Here is a 20,622-nt window from a genome sequence, read left to right as displayed (position 1 = left end):
CCACTGAGAAGTGCCTGGTGACGGGATATTTTTCAGTTGCATTAACATGAATATTCTTTTGATTACCTCTTTATCCTTTAGATTTAGGGAGACAGGCTGGGTTTCCCAGACATTGGTGTGGTACATATAGCCTGTTCTCATGGAAAAAGACATAAGTTGGCATCTGCCAGACCTCAGTTAAAATTCGAGCTCTGCCCCTTATCAGATAAGTTGTTCAATCTCTTTGGTCCTCAGTTTCCTCATCTGTAAAATGCACGGTGTTGGACAGAAGGTTTGGACTGGCACAATACATACCATCATAATTATTATTATATAGTAGGTGATAATCAGTAACTGTAAAAACATTAGCTGCTACCACTCATGAGTTCCAGCAGAAAACCCCACCCTGCCACTTCTGGGAAGTTGCCAAGTTGCTACCGAAATGATGTGACAATGGCCTCCGAGATATTATTGAAATGACATTCTCCAACTCCAGGGGCTGAGGAGCTTGGTGCTGTCTCAGAAGCCCCTTTAGGCCAGTCTTTTGAGTGTCACTTACACCAGTTTGGAAGTAATCTGCTTGCTCGCCCTTCCAGCAAAGGATGTCATGATCAGCTAATGGAAAGTGACAAGAAGGGATATAATGAATGAGAGGGAGTTAAAGTTTGGGATAAAAAAAAAAAAAAAAAAGAGCCTTGTTCTTTTGGGGAATGCACAATGCTAAGCATACCATGTTAAATCGTGCGTGTCAAATAATGGACTAATTAAGAATCTTGGTCCATTTTTTTTCACATCTCATTTTTGTTGCCCTTTCAAAGATGTATTTTCAAATTAGCTCTTAGCGCTTTAAATAAGTACCAAGGGGAAAGAAAACGAAAAAAAAAAAAAAAAAAAGAGAAAGTGAGAGAGAAAAGAAACCTTGTCTATCAGAGAAGCCGAAGAGAAACATAAAAGAAAGTACACAGAGAAGGGAGATGCTGGAGACGCTGAGAAGTTTTATAATCGTAGCAGCAACTTCTCGAATAATGGAATTTAATAACATATAATAAACTGTGATCCAGGAGAACTCTGATTCAATCCCACTAATTGTTTGAGCCAGCGAAATGAAGGCAAAGTTTATCGTGCCAACACGCTGCTACTGCCACTGAACACTGCAGGGGACAGGCCATTGTTCCCAGCTGCCTACTTCCTCACACCCAGAGGGCACATGGTCCTTGCCCTCCAAACACCAGGCTGAATCTCCAACTTTCCATGACAATTCTAGTTCTAGGACTTTAAAGTCACAGCAATGTAATTTTTGCAATCAACAAACTATTGTATGAAGCAGAGAACAGAGGGGTAACGAGATACAAAGCCTTCAATTAGGTTAGAAAGAATAATAACCAATATGCTTTCATGCTAATGCCAAAAAGTACAAAAACCTATAATAAATCTAATTGAGCACATGATCATAAGCACTGTTTTTCTACCTACATAGTTCTGCTATATTAAGGTAGACTCCAAATAGAGAAACACATTTTTTTTTCATTGTTATTGCAAAGGGTGAATTTTTTTTTCTTTTTAATTCGGATCATTTCACCAATGTCAAAAAATGGGAAGGTATAATTAAGAAAAAATGATTTTCCTCTGTCCTTACTCATTGATTATATCTAAGCATTAAAAAAAGGAAGGAATTGAAGCAATTATCTGGATAATTCAGGTCTCCCCCCAAAGATTAGACGTTTCTAATAAAAACATATTGTTTTTGCCTGAATTACTAAGATAATAGCCTTAGTTTCCATGCTATTTTTATGAGTGTGGACCTATCTGTTGATGGAAGATATTTTGTAACCATTTAAAAGGTTTTTTAGGTTTTTCTGACAATAATGTATATAATTTTTCATACCTGAACTGTAAGGTACCTCAAAAAATACCAGCCTAAAATTCTACAGACCATTTTGCAAAGCGGCTATTTAAATTACTAAACCTTAAAAAAAAAAAAAAAAAAAAAAGGTTAAGTAGTATCTTTCCTTTCCCAAAAAGGTCCATGAAATCTTGGATACATTTGTAGGCAGAAGGGGGAGCGAAATACCTCTGTAAACTGATAGTCTAAAAACAGGAAAATTAGTATTGTGCCACGGCTATGAGCAGCTAATAAAGAGAACATGGTTAAAAGAGATTAAGGTTCAAATTAAGGTCAGAAAAGAGACTGATTGAGGAAAACTGGCATGTTCCATTGCATGGCAGTTTAAGTGAGACAGTTTCCCCCTGCATCAGTCTTAGGTTGAAAAATTACACTGTTGGGGTTAATAAAGAGGCCGGGCATTTGTTTGGACTGAGACTTCAATTAAAATGTTATTTGGGGCAGCCGGAGCTAATGTCTTGCTTAGAGGTAAACTGAACTGCCTTTAAAGAGGATGAAAAAAAAAAGAAGAAGAAAAAAAAAAAAAAAAAAAAAAAAGACCACCTAATCTGTCAAAGACCCTGAATAACTGGCAGAAAGAATTGTGTTTGCTGGACCTGTGCCCAACGCAGCAGTGAACATTCTTAAGGGTTTTATGACATCATCGGAGGCAGCTGAGGTTTTCTGAGTTTTTGATTGTTGCACTGGGTAAGGGATCCAGCGTTCAGCTGAGCCTTCTTGGAGACAAAGAAAAAAAATCTGGTTGGGGTAACAGGCCAAGTTTTTTTTTTTTTTTTCTTGTTGTTGTTTTTCATGCCACCAAAGGGGTGGGACCGGAAATTCTGGGCCTTAGCCTCACGACTCTAAACCTAGAGACAAAAATTGATGAATACAGTTAATTGAATTTCTCAGTGCATACGAATTGGCTCACAGGAAACAAAACCCACCAAAGTTTGACTCCATTTCGCTCCTTTAGGGTGAGTGGAAATCCACCCTGAATAAGCTCCTTTTCCTCCGTGGAGATTCACTGGGCTTGTTTCCTCTGGCCAGCATCAGGCACACCCTGGTCCATAAGGCAGATGTGTTTCCCAACCTTTACGGGAAGGGAGACAGTCACGAAGTGAAAACTGAATAAATATACAGTACACGTGGATAAGATGGAAGGAAACAGGGTAGAAATGGAGGGGAAAAAAACCTCTATTGCTCTTCCACCTTTTTCTTAATCCCACAAGCAGCAACTATTTCGAAGATCTCATGATGAGTGCCCGGCTCGGGATGCTGAAGAAGGCGGTTATTGCTAGATATAAAATATGTGATTTTCTGCTGGGGAGCTGGGGAGCTGGTCTTGGAGATAAACAGTCATGCACAGACAGAGGCAGGAGGGACGGTCAAACCAGCACGGATTCGAGCCAAAACGAACCTCACCTAGGGATTTCCGTTGGCATTGCCAGTCCAGAGAGTGGTTCAAGGAAAGCCTGGACTTGTATAGATGGGCAGAACCAGAAGAGACCCCGGGAGCAGGGAAAGACAGGGCCACCACTGGGGGAGGCGTGGAGCCAGGTGACAGCACAAAAGAAAAGGTGCACTAGGGTCCAGAAGAGAGAAGAGGAACCCATTCCTGCTGCTCAGATCCTTCACGTGGTTCAATTTGTCCAAACCACGTCTAGAGAATGGACCCAGTTTGTCCGGATGGCGACTCTCCCTGTCCCAAACGTTCCTTCCTGCCAACTAAAGAAGATAATTATGAGTGCATGCATGTCCCTCTCTCCCCATCTCACCAAAAGGAAAACAAAGCGAAGCACATAGAAGATGTTTAATCGTAAAGATATTCTTCAAGACGCTAACCTTGGCTGCAAGAAAAGTGGCAGGCAGAGCCTCGCGTCCAAGCCACACAGGGGCATCACACAACACAAACGGGGACGATCTGACACTTGGAAAATGAAATGCCAGTAATGAGATCATTGCAGTGGGAACCAGGGAGCCGGCCAGCTGAGAAGTAACACAACATCATGGGCGTTACGTCTGTCCAAGTCGTGGCAAAAACCTGCCAGGCCCAGATTGACTTCATTAGTCATTTAGACGCGCAGAGATCACAGAAAAAAAAAATTCTCCTCCTCCTCCTCCTCCCTGAGAAAGAGCTGATCATCCGTACAAATAGAAACTGGTGAGAACGCCAATTCTTCAAAGCGTCAATATTTCATTCAGCAGCCAGTTGCAAGTTTGCCTCGGCCATGAAGAAAGTGGGCCGAGCGACCGCACACAAGGTGTGGCTCTAATCAGCGTGAACAGGGAATTCGGTTTGATGCGGATCCCTATGGGGTGTTGGGCGAACACACAGTCTACACTGCCCCAGACACAGCCAGGAACTTAGGGAGCAACAAGGCCCGCTGCACACCTGACTTAGCCCATGGCACGACCCTTCGCCCCTCGTGGCTGCCTGAGCCGGTAGGATTCTCACTCAGCCAGTATGTGTGAGGTACTTTCTAGATGCTGGGCACGGGCTGGGGATTGGGAATTCTATCCCGAACGGGCCAATCAAAAGTCCTTCGTCTTTATCATCCCCAGCTGATCTTCAGTCTTCTCTGTCCCCTCGCCCAGCTTAACGTTTTCCCAGAGTGGCTGTCACTACCTGACACTGTATCATATCTTTGTTTCTCATTCATTGCCTCACTTATGAAAATACAAGCAACGTGATGAGTGCTTTGACGGGCTTACGGTCTGGGCTCGAAGAATGCGTGTGGGATGAACAAGGTTTATGTGCAAATAACTTATGCAATTATGACAAGCGGAATAAAAGAAAACTACAGCTGTGGCGAGCACGTTCTCATGAGGGTTTCTAACCCAGGACATGAGGGAGGTGCTCCGTGAGCAAAGGACTCTACTAGAGAGAGAGGTCTGTCTGGAGAAGGCGTTGGGTGGGCCTTTCAAAGAGCAGCAGCGACACGTCGAAAGGTGTTCGTGGGCTGGAAACGCCAGGAAACAGGGCCCGTGTCGTGGGGATGTGAGGAGCGTTTCAAGAGAGGAGGTGGGAGCCGTGGACGGGAGCGAGATGCTGCCACGTCCTGGAGGACACATGCAGGATTTCGGACTTCATCCTAAGAGCAATACCAAGAGTTTTAGGCCGTGATCCGACCGCAATTCTCAAGTCATGAGTCTCTGTGATAAGCACCCAAGTGAGCATTTTAGTCCGAGCACTCTGAGGTCACCTGGGCATAAGAAATAGCTGGATGGTTTCAGCATGTGAAGAAGGAGACGAAAGTCTGAAGACTCAGTCATACGTTTTGAGGACACAGCAGAGGCCCCACACGACAGCAGGCAGCCCGGGGAGCGCGAGAGCAGCAGGAAGATGGAGCGAGCATAGCCAGGTGACAGAAAGGCAGGTGCGCATTCGCGGAAACTCCTCGGGACTGAGAAGCCCCAAGTGAACACGGCTGCTGGTCCCCTTCCAGCTTTGGGCCATCCCAGACCACTGCCAGGCCTCCCCTGGTGCTCTGCACTCCAGCAGGAAGAGGCCACCTCGGGCTCCCTCGACCTAGAGGCAACCATGCCTTCCTGTCATCCTACCCTCATTTCACCTTCATGGGGCCTCTGGACCAACTGCCGGTCTCCTGCCCAGGACCCAGTCAGCACGAAGATGTGCTGCATGTGAAGTGTCCGATTCGTATGGCAGACGGTACTACAATGTCACTCTTGTCATACCTTTTTCTGGCACATGCTATGGCGTGCCTCCTCTGTGCCACACACACAATCTCACTCTTCACAATCATCTCACTTTCACAATCATCTCCAAAGGCAGATGTTGTTATTACTCCCAATTTGCAGACCAAGAAACTAAGGCCCGGAGAGGTCCAGTGAACTTGCTTAAGATTTCTCTCACCAGATTTCTATCTGTTCCTCTCCTAAGGTCCTGGTTTGATTCGTTACTTATGTCCACTCAGCTCCTCCTCGAAGGCTTCGTCGATGCCCTAAATGGCCATGAAGATAAGCCTCAGGGCTCCTAAAGTGTTTTGTGTCAATGTGCATTTATAACTATCCGACCGAATGTCTTCGCAACCACACGGTGAATGCCTCGGATGGGTCCTCTTTATCTTATCACCAAGGCTGAGAACCACGTCTGGCAGATGATAGGAACATATCAGAATAGGCAGTTGTAAAGGAATAAGTGTAATAATTGTAAAGGAATAATCGTTACAGAATAAATGGATGGATAAATAAGCACTTTAAAGAAACTTATGGAGTTCTCATTGTGGTGCAGCGGAAACAAATCTGACTAGGATCCATGAGGATGCAGGTTCGATCCCTGGCCTTGCTCAGTGGGTTAAGGACCTGGTGTTGCTGTGAGTGGTGGTGAAGGTCGCAGATGCAGCTTGGATCCTGTGTTGCTGTGGCTGTGGTATAGGCCAGCAGCTGTAGCTCTGATTTGACCCCTAGCCTGGGGACTTCCATATGTCGCAGGTGAGGCCCTAAAAAGCAAAAACAAACAAACAAACAAAAAAAACACCTCATTATGAAAACACATTAGAGGAGTTCCCTGGTGGCTCAGTGGGTTAAGGATCCACATTGTCACCACTGTGTTTCAGGTTCGATCACCGGCCAGGGAACTCCCATAAGCTGCCAGTGTGGCAAAAAAAAAAAAAAAAAAAAAATATATATATATATATATATACCCAAATTCTAACAGATAAATTAAAGAATGACCATTCACACTAACAAGAATTCTACACTTCTGAGTCTTCTCCCTCTTCTCCGCCTTCCACAACGTTCCTTTACATCCTGGTTTCTCTAGTAAATTGAAAATCTGCTTCATTTTCAAATTAGAGACATTGTACCATCCACATAAAGGGAGAAATTGGAATCACAAAGACATTTACATGACGACACATGCGTCACTGCCCACCCACTGCCCCACGCACACACACGAGCTGAGAGTGTGCCCAGTTGAGGAGCCAGCAGATAAGTGAATTATTCCCTGCCACCTGACTCTCCCTCCCAAGCATCGAAAAAGCTATACTTCACTTAAAAGAGCAGAAAGATGAGCGATGACGCTTTTTAAACTTGGAATACATCCCACGGAAATATTCAACCCAGATGGACAAAAGCAGGACTATTCCAAACCAACCACAATTCCAAAGTTGGGATCTCCTTGACGAGATTACTATACCAGAAACACCATGTTCACTGTCACATACAAGACATGTCACCTAACAATTCATCGCAGGGGTCTGAGGGAAATAACTCAGCCATTGTGAAGTCAATGTTCAAATCAATATCCCTAGGGGAGAAAAATATTGCTCATTGATGGAGATTGATTTTTCTTTTCCTTAAGAAATTCTCCAGGGGTAAACAACATTTTTTTCACAGTGAATGTAACTAAACGCGCCAATGTCAAGACCTACATTTTCCTATCATTAGTGCAATATTCAAAAATGATTAGTGCAATTATGAATGCCTTTCGACCTATTGAAAAATAGATGCTGGTTCCATTTGTGAAAATCGTATTTTCATATTCGAGCAACAGGAACACCACACAGTCAACTTGATGTATATCTTCTGCTTTACTTAAAACCACTCCTATCAGGAGCTCCCATCATGGCTCAGTGGTTAAGGAACCAGACTAGCAACTATCGGGATGTGGGTTCAATCCCCAGCCTCGCTCAGTGGGCTAAGGAACCCTCATTGCTGTGGCTGTGGTGCAGGATGGCAGCTATAGTTCCGATTCAACCCCTGCCTGGGAACCTCCATGTGCCATGGGTGTAGCCCTAAAGGGACAAAAAAATAAAATAAAAATAAATAAATAAATAAAAAACCACTCTTATTAGTGATATGTTTTTTGAAGTTTTAGGATAATCCAAAATCAGCATGAAAACTGGGCCCTTGATTTGTCTACCTACAATGGATAATGACTAATTTTCTAAAAAACTTCTGTTTCTGTCTTACGTTTTCCACTCTCACTTGTACCCCCAACTGATTCTAGCAACATTGGATCTAGCCATTTACTGATTGCCTCATGAAAGCAGGAAGTTTTAATGGGCAAAGGGGAAAAAAGGGTGAACGTAATTGGTTTTGTATTTAAGACGTTGCTTCAGGCTGGTGAATCTTTCAGAGTTATTTACAAGGCTACAGTAGAATACATTGCCTACTTCGTAGGTTGTCTTCTTAGGCTAAATGAGTGCTGGAAAGAAAGCTTGCCTTCTACCCTTTTGAAACTCAAAGGTTGCATCGGAAAGGACAGATGGATGAGTTGGGGAAAAAAGAAATACCACTCAATTAATGTTTGTGTCACAGATCATTGGCGGAATTTCCACCCATTGGCAACTCCCCCAAGCAGCCAAAGATTAATTGAGCACCCAGACTACTGAGTTCTATGAGGAGAGGCAAATAATGCGTTGGTGATTGCAGAGGCTGAGCTGTGGAACCAACAAAAGTGTAGCTGGATGAACCATCTTCAACTTGCAGGAATAACCACTGGTACCCTAGGAGCCAAAGGTGCCTTCTGTTGGTTTTTTACCTGTGATAGAGATGGATTCGTAGTGAGCCACACTCTCATACCCTATTCTTCCATGTCCAAAAGAACAAAAGTTTTCAAGTGGCTTGAGCAGATAGCATTAGAAGTTCATCAACTGACATACAATCATGACCCACAATGTGACTTTAGGAAAAATTCAAACTACACTGAATACATTGATTTTTCTCATCTAATAGTTTACCTCCAAACATACGGTAACACACTAAAGGCTACACAGAAGAGCAACAAAGTAAAGCAAAACAACAAACAGTAAAACATTTAAATGCAGAGAAAATGTAAGGCCTAAACCCACCATCCTAAAAATTTGCTTCCGTAGGAAGTAAAAAGACCTGGATTCCACCAGAAGTGCCAAAATCAAAGCTTTATTAGTCTATTAAAGCCCTACTTCTTTAAAATTCAAGAATAATCTGCAGCTTTGGTAGGGCTGGGTGGTTGCTTATTACTTACAACACATTTCTCCTTTTATCACAAATTGAGGAGGAGCTAACACTGAGAAACAAGGAACAGAAATATCTACAGACACTAAGAAAAAACCAGAGACGGAGATGAGACGGCTAGGGAGAGAGAATATGCGCCTCTAGACAGAATAACATCGTACCACTCAGACCCCTCAGAGCACACCCGGGACTTGATGCAAACCGACCTGGAAATGAACGGATTGCCAAGCTGTTCGGTACACAACACACACACAAACACACACACACACACACACACACACTCTGAGATTTCCAAAAGTGAAACTTCCAGAAGTTATCCAAAGGAGTTAAGCTAAGAAAAGATTTCACCGGCAGCTACAGGAATAATTTTCCCCTTTCTACGATGACCCGTGCGTGGAGAGGATGGCAGGCTAAACAGACCTTTCTGTCAAGAGGTCCCACCTAACCCTCCCACGCCGGCAGGGTTTTGAAGGTGTCAGCGGGATTTGGTTGACTGGACCATTAATGGAGCTTCGGTTAATTATTGACTGATTAGGGATTTACCCTATCTTTCCATCAGGAGCTGGCTCAAGACTTAACGGTAAGCAATTTAGAGCCAGGGTGAACCTCCCCTCGTGCCTTTTCCTTCTTCTCCTTCGGGTCACTTTAGCTTGTCCTTTCCCTTAATTCACGTTCGGGTCAGAGTGGCCAGTGCTTCCCGTGCTCGGGAGTCCTCAAAAGGACTGGAGCTGAGAGGGGCCAGGGTCACGGTGAGGTGACCAGAGACAGAGGCCAAGAGCAGCCCTGACTTTTGCAAACTTTGGCTTATTGGCGCAGGTTCTCCCGTTAAGTTCCTAGAAGAAAAGCCATGGGGTTTTGCTTTTGTTTTTGTTTTCAGTTTTTTTGTGTCTAAAAGTGCTGGCAATGCCTGTGCCTAAAAGCAGCCCCCCATCTCGAGAGGCAGGCGGCCCCTCTGCCGAGAAGGCCTCTTGGCAAAGCCAGGGAATCAGCACAGGCAGCTCGGGCCCAGCTGCCCCAGATAAGAGGTGGCCCGTGTTAATGTACAGGCTTCCTCTGCACCTCGGCAGGGCCTTCCTTTTCTAAACAGTCTCCCTTTAATGTTGGCGAATGTTGTTTTTCCATTGACTCAACATCTCGCCTCTGGTGGGAAGCCAGTGGGGTAAGCTGGAGCGGGGAGGGAGGAGGCGAGTGGGAGTGAGTGATGCCAAGGCAGGGGACAGAGGGACAGTTAGCCACGCTTCCAAACAAGCTGGACACCTGCTCTGGAAAGACACTGACCAAGCCTCAAATTCTTTCCTCCTCCTGATGTAGACCCGCCTTTTGTTCCCTGCCTGTCTGTGATCAGCCCTGGGTCCCCTCCCCATGACGCTGGCCCTTTCACGGGCAACTAATGGAAAGCGGTGGAAACCACCAGGAAAGATTCATAGCTTTTCTCTACCAGTGTAACTGTCCTGTCTGGAGGAGAGAAAGAATAAGAGGGTTATCAGAATTAAAGACGTAACAGAAGTTCTAGGAAAAAGATGAACGCAAAGATGGGCAGAAAGCAAGAGAGAAGAGGGAAATTGGGAAAACAGAAACAAGGAGGAAGAAAAGAAAGAATAAGAGGATGAAGCCAAAAATACGCAAAGAAAAGGAGAAAGGGGGACGGAGACGGAAGGCAGAGAAATGAAATGTGAAATGAGAGGTTTTCCCCAGAAGCTCGGTTTTTCAGGCCACAGGACAGACCCCGGGGTTGCGATGGAGCGGAGTCCCCCTTTGGGGCTTTTCTGGGCAAGACAGGTCAAGGGGCATCTTCAAAACCAAATCTTGATTAGAGCCAGCTAAATGTTTTGACTTGAAGGAGACATGAAGGATTAAAAAGCAAAATAGAGCAGCCTGGGGAAGAAAGGAACAGGAAAAGAAAGAAAATTGAAAAAAGAAACAAAACTCCTGGCCGACACAAAGGGAATGATAGAAAACACTTCTGAATCAGCTAGTCATCTACTAACAAGCTGCAAAGATTTCCAATGACAAGTTGTCACATTAGTTTAGTGAAACTGAAGCAGTACTTATCCCCTTTCCTGTGCTTAATCTCTCTCTGCGTGCCACAAAAACATGCTACCACGTTTAATAGGATTAGTTTCGTTCACTTTCTCCCCCCACCCCTTTTATTTTTTACAATTCTATTTTCTGCAATACAGGGACCCTTGAATTCGACTTCCTGCCGCGCACAGCAGAACTTGGCATGCATGGTTTTTGCCCTTTAAAGACTTTATTTGAATCTGAAAAATGTAATTTGACGATTTTGTACCTCTCCCCCACGCCCCAGGAGTGACCTTCTCCTCCTGGAAACCACCCCAGTTTGGAGGGTGTGTGTGTGTGGGGGGGGTGTTGATGGCGAAAGGGTCAAGGGCCCCCAGGGGAATTGTTCTGCCTCCCAAGGCAGGCAAACCTGAGTTGCAGCTCTGACTGCTACTGACTGGCTCTGGGGCCTTGAGCAGGTGGTGAAACCTTCCCCAGTCTCTTTATATTCATCCATACAACACGGGGGGGGGGGGAGCAGGGGGGGGGGTAATTCTCATCAGGGCTGTAGGGAGAACTACACCTAGTGTACCTATTTCTTCACTACCAAGATTCACTTTTTCTCCAATTTTATGATGTTCGTGAAATCAATGTGTCTTACAATCAATTGTGCATTTAGGTCCTTGTGTTTTTCTTTTCTCCCTAAAGTCATCTTCAGATGGATGGTGTGTCCTACGGCATTTTATTTTTACTTTTTTATATAATGATTTTTATTTTATTTTATTTTATGTTTTCATTGTAGCTGGTTTACAGTGAGTTATGGGCATTTTAGAACGAAGAAAATGGAAGTGCTGGGGGTGAAGCATCCGGCACAGTTCTGACCTAGGAAGTGCTCGGTCGATGCTAGAATTATCTACCACTGCTTATCATCAGGCCTATTCCCCGCCCTCCCATATTCTCACTGAAAGACCACTCTGGAATATCTAGAGAAGGAGGTGTTGACACTTTTGCCCCTCACTCAGATCCCTTTCTGCTAGTGTTCCTCGCTGAGGTTTCAGACACCTGGCTAGATCCAATGCAGAGAGATCATTGGATAAGAACCCAAATTGTCAGGTCCACTCCAGTCCCTCAAAAGGCCACTCTCAGCAGTGGCTGGCAATAATCAATGGTGATTAGCGGTTGAACGGAATGATTCCATCTTCTTTGAGCTCACTTAAGGTTCTACACCCCCTCCTGCCCTCTCTCCCCTCCCCCAGGCACCACCTGCGAAGAAGATGAGCGCGGAGACCAAGAGATGAACTCACCTTCTCTGGGAGGGAAGAGGATGGGACATCTGAGGGAGGGAGGGAGCCACCCTGGACCGCGGATGGGGATGAAGAGGAGATGGGACCTGACGGAGGGACCTGACGGAGGGAGCTGGATGCCCGGCCGCCAGTGGGGGGCGCTGGGGGGACCCTGCACTCGGAGGGGCTGCGGCCAAGGCAGGCGCTCCTCTCCCCTTCCCACAGCGCCCCCCACTGGGGGCCCCGGCTGCTGGCTGGGGGAGCATAGGGAAGAGAGGTCTGAGGCCTTCCCACCAACCAAGATCAGGGAGTGTGCAAGTGCCTGCAGAGGCTCCGGAGCTGGCAAGGCAGCGGCCTTCCCCCGGCCTCCAGCCTGGCCTCCTCTCCTGCCTCCCCTTCCACCTCAAACCACACTTTACAACCCATGCCCCCTCCTGCAAATCCCCATGCCCCCCCACCGTTTCCCTGCTCCTGACCTCGACTCCCCCACCGCCACCCCTGCCTCTCCCAGAAATCCACTCCCTGAACCCTACTCCCTCACCCCACCCCCCACGAATCTTCCTGGAGACACCCAGCCCCCCCCACCGCCTGCCTCACCTATACCCTCCCCTCCCCCCTCCCCAACACACACACACACACACACACACACACACACACACACACTCCCTTCCCATCCCTCTGCTCCCCTCCTACCCTGCCCTGCCCCTCCAAACTCTTCCTCTCACCTCTGCTCCTGCTCCCCTCCCCCACCAGTGTAGACAAAAGTACTTTTTCCACCCAGAAGGTGCTTGGGAGCTAGAAGTTGGTACCTGTCTCTCTACAGCTTGGTCCCAGATGTGTGTTTCTGTATAGTTGTCGGGAGGGCCTTTGTTTTGTCCCCTAGAGTCCCAGGGGACTCCACCCCCAGGAAGCAGAGAGCAGGAATCCTCCACACTGGCCCAAAGACATCCACAGACCCTAGAGGACAGGCACCTGGGGGGTGCTGGGCTTCCCCTACTCAGACAGCCCACACCCAGCTCCTGGGTTCATTGCCTAGGGGCTGGGCCCACAGACGCCCCAAGTCCCCAGGATACTTCTCTCAAACACCTTCCTCGGGATGTTCAATGAGCCATCGACCTTCATCTCCAGCTCAGAAATCCTCAGCTTTCTTGGTCTGCTTGCTGCCTGTTCAGCCCATCCCCCTCCTCTTGCTTTGCTCCCCTGCATGGCTGTAGAGTCACAACCAACTCTTTCCACCCATCTTCGGCCCCCTTCTCACAGCTGTCTGGCTGGGCTCTGCCTTACCCGCCTTGGGGGATGATGCCTGTATTCACTGGATCCAGCATAATTTTAGGAAGGGTCGTATTTTACATGATATAGATTTGGGGAAGTTGTTCATTCAGACATGTAAACACATATGACAGATGATATACATTTGTTTGAGTATTACCTAGGAATGGTGACCTTTTTTTCTTTCTTGCTGTTTCCCCCTTGAGTAGAAATTCTTGTCCTGTGGTTTTGGCGGTTGGATGGACAGCTTGTTTAGGAAAGGTTTGCCATTTATAAAACAGGGAAGGTGAAAGGACTAAAAGAAAGAAAAAAAAGCAGATTTCAGATTGGCAAATGTCCCCTGCCTGCCAGTGGGCCTAATGGACAGTTCTAAGTCCAAGAGCACAGGGCCTGGCTTCTGAACATGCACCAGTTCTATACTTTATGGCCTGAAAAGGAGAAAGGTAAGCATATAGTGCCCAAAGTGGCAACTATGCATGCTAAACTATGCATGAGCTAAAATGTACAGACACTTACATACTGAATGCCAATCCGGTTGGCTTCACCAAAATATTGGTGGTGGTGGGGGATCTGTGCAGAAAGAGTACAGACCAACGCAAGTCTGTAGGACATACATTCGTAGACCAAATAGGTTCCAATTTTACTGAGCACCAATCATGTGCTGAACAATATTACTTAGGTAAGTCTCTCTAAAATTAGGAGTCGGATAAAAAGAACTGAGGCTGTGAAAAAGTGACATGCTCAGGGTCCCAAGGTCTGCAACTGGCTGAGCAGTAACTGGAAACAAGCATGACCCCCAGATTCCCAGGTCCTCCAGCTGATTGCTTAGCTGAGGTGGGCCCAAAAATCTCTATTTCTGAAAAGCTCCCTTGGGGCTTCTCCTTGACTGACCCATCTCGGGGAGCTGCTGCTCCCCATCAAACCATCCTGCCATCCCTGTCACCAGGCTTGCCTCTGAGAGGCCTTCTCCACGTTGGATAAAACATTTAAAACATATTTAAATAGCAATTTCGAAAAACTATGCAGCATATGGATTTTCCTTTTGATCTCAGAATGATGACAAACAGACACTTAGATACTTCATAAAAGAAATATTACTAGAAAAATTATAGAAATCTGGCTTTCAACTCTGTCTTGCCCTAATTTAAACAAAATGCAAGTTTCCAGAGTCACTCTCTCTTCCCCCAAATAAATCCAAACCGGGAGCTTCCTTCTCTTTTTCCCTCTGTGCGCCTGGCCCACACCTATTTATTTCTAACTCGCTGGCGTCCTGAATAAAAGCCTTGTAAGATGGACCTTAGGGATGACTTAACTCCTACCATCAAAGCCCCTGAAAATAGAGCGTCTCCTCCGAATTCACATCCTTGACTTGAAAGACCAAAGAAAGGCAAGCTGGGAGCGATGCCAAATATCCTTAGCCTGATACAATAAAGAGGGTGGGCAGAACGGGAGGTCTCCAGCCCTCCAAGCGTCCCCGCCCCTCCCCGGGTCCCAGGCGGTGGCCCCCACCTCCCAGGTTGAGCGAGTCCACCCGCTGCCAGCACGCCGCAGCCTCGGCCCCGCAGCAACAGGCGGGCGGCGAGGGGCGGGGGCGGCCGCCGCGCAGCAGGGGCTCGGCGGCGTCGGACGTTCCCCGCTCCGCGCCCCGCGGGGAGCAGGTGGCTGCCCTCGGCGGCCGGCGCGCGCTCCTCGGCCCGCGGCCGCCCGGGGGAAAGGCCCGGACTGCGGGGTCGGGGCGGGGCAACCCGCACCCCACGGAGGGCACGGGCGGGAGGGACGCACCCTCCGTCCGCAGCGCGGCGCCCCGGCCGCCGCTTCTCGCGCACGTCGTCTCCGGGCCCGAGAGGCCGCGACACCGAGCGCGGGGCCGAGGCGAAGAAGGAAGGGCTGGCTGGGAGGGAGGAGGGCACCGGGAGCAAAAGCCGCCGGCGACGAGAAGCCGCGCCCGCCGAGGGCCGGGAGAGGAGACTCCCAGCCTTCCCTCCCGACCCGAAACTTTTCCAACACACGCAGGCGTGTTTCTCGCGGGTTTCGGCGGCCCCTAGTCGCCATCGGGGAGGAAGCTCATCACCCAAACCCGTCCCCCCGCACGCACGCGGAGGTCCGCAGGCACACGGGGAGGGACAGGGCCTCCGGGAGGTGCCAAAGGCCTGCAGGCAGCCGGCGCCGCGCCGCCCGAAAGGGGCTCCCCGCCTGCGAGAACCGGGGCTTAAAACCTGCCAAACCTCCGAAGTGTAGCGGTGCGCAGAGGCTTTGCGTAACTTTGCCCACTGCGCCCCCGCGTGCAGAGGCGTCCCCTCGCACTCACACCCATCCCCACGCCCCCCCCGGCTGCGGCCGGAGCCTGCCCTTGCATTTCAGGGACAGAAAAAGAGGTGCTAATCTGCACCATAAAGGGAGGAGTGTAAATAGCGCGAACTCCACTTCCTAGCGCCTCCGGATTCGGAGGAAAAGCGCCCAGTTCTCCCCGAAAGCGTCTCCTCCATCCCCTCCGCCCTTGGCTTCCTCACTATGTGGACTGAAGAAAATAATGCACAAGCAGATGTGTGTGTGTGTGTGTGTGTGGTGTGTGTGTGTGTTTCTGAAATCACGTCCTCTTCAAATCCTAGCCCTCAAAGAGCCGGATGGGGTTGGAGAAAGGCAAGGTATTTGGGGGCGGGGGTGGGGGGCGGGCAGCAGCACCCCTCGGATGGCGCGCGCCTGGCCTGGCGGGCGCCTCGCCGGGCTCAGCGCGACCGGGCGGAGTGGCTGGATTATGTAAGTAACAGCCCTCCATGTGCTCACCACCATCTGTTAATATCTTGATATTGGAAAGTTCGGTGCCTGAGGCAAAGCCAGCGTTGGCGACGCAGAGCTCCCAGCCCACTCCTTTCTACTCCGGGGCAGCGAACGTACCTCCCCCTTTGATCGTTTTCTCCCACCTCCATAAAATCCAGTAGTAGTGTGCCCCTTCCATCACTTACAACCGGCCTCCTCTCCCCGCAGGTGGTGTGTGTTTGCAGGAGAAGAGTGATTTTCTTCGAGGCCTCTTTATTGAAATGAACTCTTTCAATGAATGTATAATTTTCTAACAGTTCTAGGCTCCTTTAGGCTTTGTGGTGGACCCTGATTTGGGGGTGGGGGCTTTATACTTTTTCTGCCAGCACCCTGACCCCAAATTCTTGAAAGGGTTATATTTCAACTTCTCTGGAGTGATTCGCTTCTGTTTACTTTGAAAGCTGTTGGTTAAACAAACATCACTCCGGAGGCTTCTAAGCAGTGGGGTTCCCAGGAGAGAAACCTTGCAGCTGCTACTTGCTACTGATCTCCTGGCATTTCACTCCCCCCCCCTCAATTCAGAACAAATCCAGGTTGCACTTGGCATCACACTGGGCACAGGGGTTGAGAGAGAGACAGAGAGAGAATATGGCAGTCAGTCCGTCTGCTTCTAGACAGCCTGAAGCAGGCCGGCCTGCACCCTAGAGTTGTTTTTTTATTTCTTTCTCTTCCTCTCTTCGGGGTGGTGGTGGATGGTGGTGTGTGTGTGTCCAGGCTGGATCTCCAGCATCCTCCTGAAATAAATATCCACGTTTGTCTCTCAACTGGATCTGGTCGAAATTCCTAGAATCGGTTTGTTGAGGATCTGCTGATGGTTGGTTGTAAGGTTTTAAATTACTTCTATGCAGTCTTCTCTCCTGTCCGCACCTACTGGCTTTAAGCAAGAACCCCGAGGGGGGAATACACGGAGGAAATGTCCAGGCGAAGGGTGTTTCACCCAGAACCAGATGCATAGGCGATAAGGGCAAGAGTTTGACTAAGAACGCACAGATAAATAAGCAAACGCAGCCCGTAAGGATGGGGTTTGTTGGAAGACGGGTCAGAACTTGTGTTAACTTTTAAGTTATTGGGGTCGTGTGGGCAATGGGGCGGAGAAAGGGACTGACCCTAGGCTTGGCCGCTGGTTTCAGGGACCGAGCCAATATCTAGGCGACTCCTCGTCTCCGGGCTGACTGATCGCTTCGCTCCTATCAGAAAACAAACCGGGAGTAGCCCGAGATAGGGGGCTCGGGCCTCTCGCCTTGCTCCAGGGCCGCCCGAGACCCGGGAGAACGCCGCAGCTCTGGTGAGAGAGGTTGCCAGGAGTCTGGCCTGTACGTCGCCCAGACATTAGGGGACAGGACTGGGCTCCGCAGACGCAGCTCGCGGAGCCGGGCTGCGGACCGAGTTCGCTCAACCAGCGTCGCGCGCTCTCCTCTATCAACAAGCCACTCTTGCGCCCAAATGCGGGCTGCGAACCGCCGCGGCAGAGCTGGCGAGCCGCGAGCCTCTGCCGCCGAGGCTGGGGGTGGGGGAGCTTCCTCGTTTGCCAAGCGGGTTACCCCGACTTCAACTCCGGCCTACCTTCCCCCGGGAGTGATAAAAGACTTACTGGGGCTCACGGGGAACTTTTGCTGCCGCCAGTCCCCGGGCGTAGTGTGTGCAAAACGTGCGCCCGAGCGCTGGGTGCAATTGACATAAACTTCTGGGCTAAAGTTCAAGCCTTTTCCTTCCCGAGTCTGAACCTTTTCTCCCTCTCAGCTTCCTTTCTTCCCCCTTCTCCCACCCCTCCTTCCCTGCCCTTCTCCCTTTTAAATGTCAGACTGAGCAGATGGTTTTAAGGTGTGGAGGGCATGTGTCCTTTACTCCTGCCAGTTTATTTGTGGGCCGGCGCTAACAAGGCCCTACTGGGATACTCGAAGAAAATAATAGGAGGAAAAAGAAGAAAGGAAGTAGCCCTGATACATTTCGCAGAACCCAAATTTCTCCCCTCAGTACACCCGCTTACCTCGAAAAGGACCCAACCAATAGAGACATTATTCCATTCTGTATCTAATGGGCACGTTGCTAGATTATTTCTGTCCCCAGCCTAAATTGTCACATCCCGATTAGAACACTTGATACAATAGTCGATTATTGGAAGTATGGGTGGTGTGTTTGCCAGCGTCTCTGTGGTTTCCCTAATGGGGTGGAGGGAGTGTTTGGAGGCGGTGAAAGGGGAGAAACGAAGGCTGGGGGTGTTCAAGCGAGTCTTTTTTTCTTATCCGCAACACCTAACCAGGCCGGCCTGACTTTGTTTTTTCTTTTTCTCAATGGTTGAATCCCGTGCCAAAAGTTCCCTACGGGGTAAGGACTCGAACTAATGTATTAGCATCACTGTTCTTATTCAAAATTAGACTTCTTCACAGTTTGATGAATTTGGGACTGAAATTGTAAATGTCCTAGAAAAAGTGTGTGTGTGTGTGTGTGTTGCAGAAGATGGTGGTCGTGGTCGGTCAGTGTACTTGTAACACACTTCATAAACATCCTGTCGTCACAGGCGCAACATGATTCAACCTTTGATCTAATTAAATTCGAGGGACACACGAAACACACTTGTCTCCATCCTACCAAAAAAAGGAGTGTCTAATTGACTAGGTATGAATGTTTCTGCTTCGCAGCCCTTGCAAGTCCTAGCTTTTATAGGATCTTTAGGTCATAAACGCGGTGGCTTTATTAAAAGCCGTTTACTGTTCCCGGGGAAAGAGACATTCTCGCTGCCGCTGGAAGCTTGCGCTTTAGCGATAGCAACTTGCAAATCCCAAGAAGTTCTTTAAGAGCCACCTTATCTGAAGAAATCGTGCGGGCTCTTTTTCGTCCAAGAAATGTCAAACCAAAGTGAGTTTTCTATGGCTTGACTTAGAAGCCCGAAATTTAAGCGTTTGAAATTTCTTACCCAGGAAACTTTAAAGTTTGCTACCTAGGCGTCAAAACTGTGTAAATCCTCGATGAAACCCCTCTCTTTGATCATTCTGGGGTGAGTGAGTTACTGAGCGGTAATCGTGTGGTAATGTTTGCAACATTTTTTTTTTCCATAAAGGCTGCTGTACCTACAATCCAAACAACGCTGTCAGAGGTAACCAAGGACAAATCTTCTTCTGCCTAACAGTTTTGACCGGAGATTGACTAGGATTCAGCCAAAACTGGTCTTCTAATATCAGATGCAATAAAGCCGGCGTGAAACCTCTAGCACCTATTGTTTTCATCCCAAACCTACCTGTATTTTATTGTCCACCTCCCCTTTCAAAGGAAGGGAGGATGACACGTATTCTTGATACTAGCTATGATCGTTTAAAAAGTGGAAGGATTTGAGGAGCCCCACTCCCTTCTCTGATGCCATCCCCACCCCTCAAACCCCCACTTATTCTCCAGTAACACTTTTCCGTGCCTTCCTGCACCCCTGTCCGAGGAGCGCTCACTCGCTCGGCGGCTCGGCCAACTTGATCAGCGGTATCTGGGAAATGAAGGGAAAAGAAAAAAAAAAAAAAAGGACCTGCGTCCTGGAAGAGCGATCGTGAGCCGAGCGGCGCTGGCGCGGTCGCCCGCCCGCTTTGCACAGTGCCCGCAGATGGCTCGCTCCGGCCCCGGCGCGGCGATCCCGGCGCCCCGAAGCAGCGGCTGGGCGAGGGTGAGGGTGGGGGCCGGGCATGGAGGCGGGGGAGGGGAGCGCGGGGCCCCTCTCCCCTCCTCTCCTCCCAGCCCCTCACCCCCACCCCTTTTATATATTTTTTTTTTCCTCCCAAGTTCTCTTGCCTCGCTATCCCCCCTTGAATCCGAAGGCGCCTCGCGATTGGGTGCTGGGGCCGGGTACGTCAGTCAGACTGTGACGTGCAGTCTTCCTGTTTCCTTCAGCTGTGTCTTAAAGTAAATCTTGTTGTGGAGCGGAGCCCTCAGCTGAGGGAGCGCTCGGAAATAATACACCATTGCAGCCGGGGAGAGCAGAGCGGCGCAAAAGAGCTCTCGCCGGGTCCGCCCGCTCCCTCTCCGCTTCGCTCCTCTCCTCTCCTCCTCCTCCCTCTCCTCCTCTCTCCGATCCTCGGCGGTCCTCCTCTCGCCTCTTCTCTTCCCCTCTCCTCGCTGCCCTCCTCGCCCCCTCTCCTCTCCCTGGCCATCCTGCTCTGGCTGTCCCATCTCCCTCTCCCCCTCGGCCCGCTCGCGCGCTCCCGCACGGACCCACCGTCCCTGGTCCAATTATCATATTCATCACCCGCAAGATCTCACCGTGTGTGTGCGCGCGTGTGTTTTCCTCTCTCCGCCTGCAAAAAAGGCTCGGTCCCACTGCTCTCTGCACCGCGTAAGTATCTTCTCCCCTCGCGAGTCCCCTCCCCTTTTCCAGAATCACTTGCACCGGCTTGTTCTTGAATGGGAAGAGAAGAAAAGAGACTCCCGTTACTCAGCCCCGTGTAAACC

The 20,622-nt window shown here is 49.0% G+C and overlaps 2 protein-coding genes across 45 annotated transcripts in view; one reads left to right on the top strand and one right to left on the bottom strand.

The window, feature by feature from the left end:
- The window catches only part of LOC106507881, a 193,601-nt gene that overhangs the window by 172,064 nt on the left and 915 nt on the right, over nt 1-20,622 (bottom strand). For 24 of the 39 annotated variants that reach the window (XR_002335979.1, XR_002335977.1, XR_002336008.1 and 21 more), the window contains exons 2-3: nt 20,434-20,569; nt 13,538-13,672 (exon numbers count right to left, since the gene is read on the bottom strand). Coding sequence is in view for 5 of the 39 variants with exons in the window: in XM_021063830.1 (XP_020919489.1) it covers nt 13,538-13,672; nt 20,434-20,569 (271 nt within the window). In the remaining 34 variants the exon portion in view is untranslated. The other 15 variants (XR_002336009.1, XR_002336011.1, XR_002336006.1 and 12 more) reach the window with 12 other exon arrangements.
- The window catches only part of PROX1 (prospero homeobox 1), a 55,990-nt gene continuing 52,755 nt past the window's right edge, over nt 17,388-20,622 (top strand). For 2 of the 6 annotated variants that reach the window (XM_005656754.3, XM_021101942.1), the window contains exon 1: nt 20,422-20,506. The gene's annotated coding sequence lies outside the window, so the exon portion shown is untranslated. Of the gene's footprint in view, nt 17,480-19,767; nt 20,507-20,622 lie in introns of those variants that run through there. The other 4 variants (XM_005656755.3, XM_005656757.3, XM_005656752.3 and 1 more) reach the window with 4 other exon arrangements.

Source organism: Sus scrofa, chromosome 9 (assembly GCF_000003025.6).
Source record: "Sus scrofa isolate TJ Tabasco breed Duroc chromosome 9, Sscrofa11.1, whole genome shotgun sequence".
Taxonomy (NCBI): Eukaryota; Metazoa; Chordata; class Mammalia; order Artiodactyla; family Suidae; genus Sus; species Sus scrofa.
This window is presented reverse-complemented; position numbering and strand designations above follow the sequence as displayed.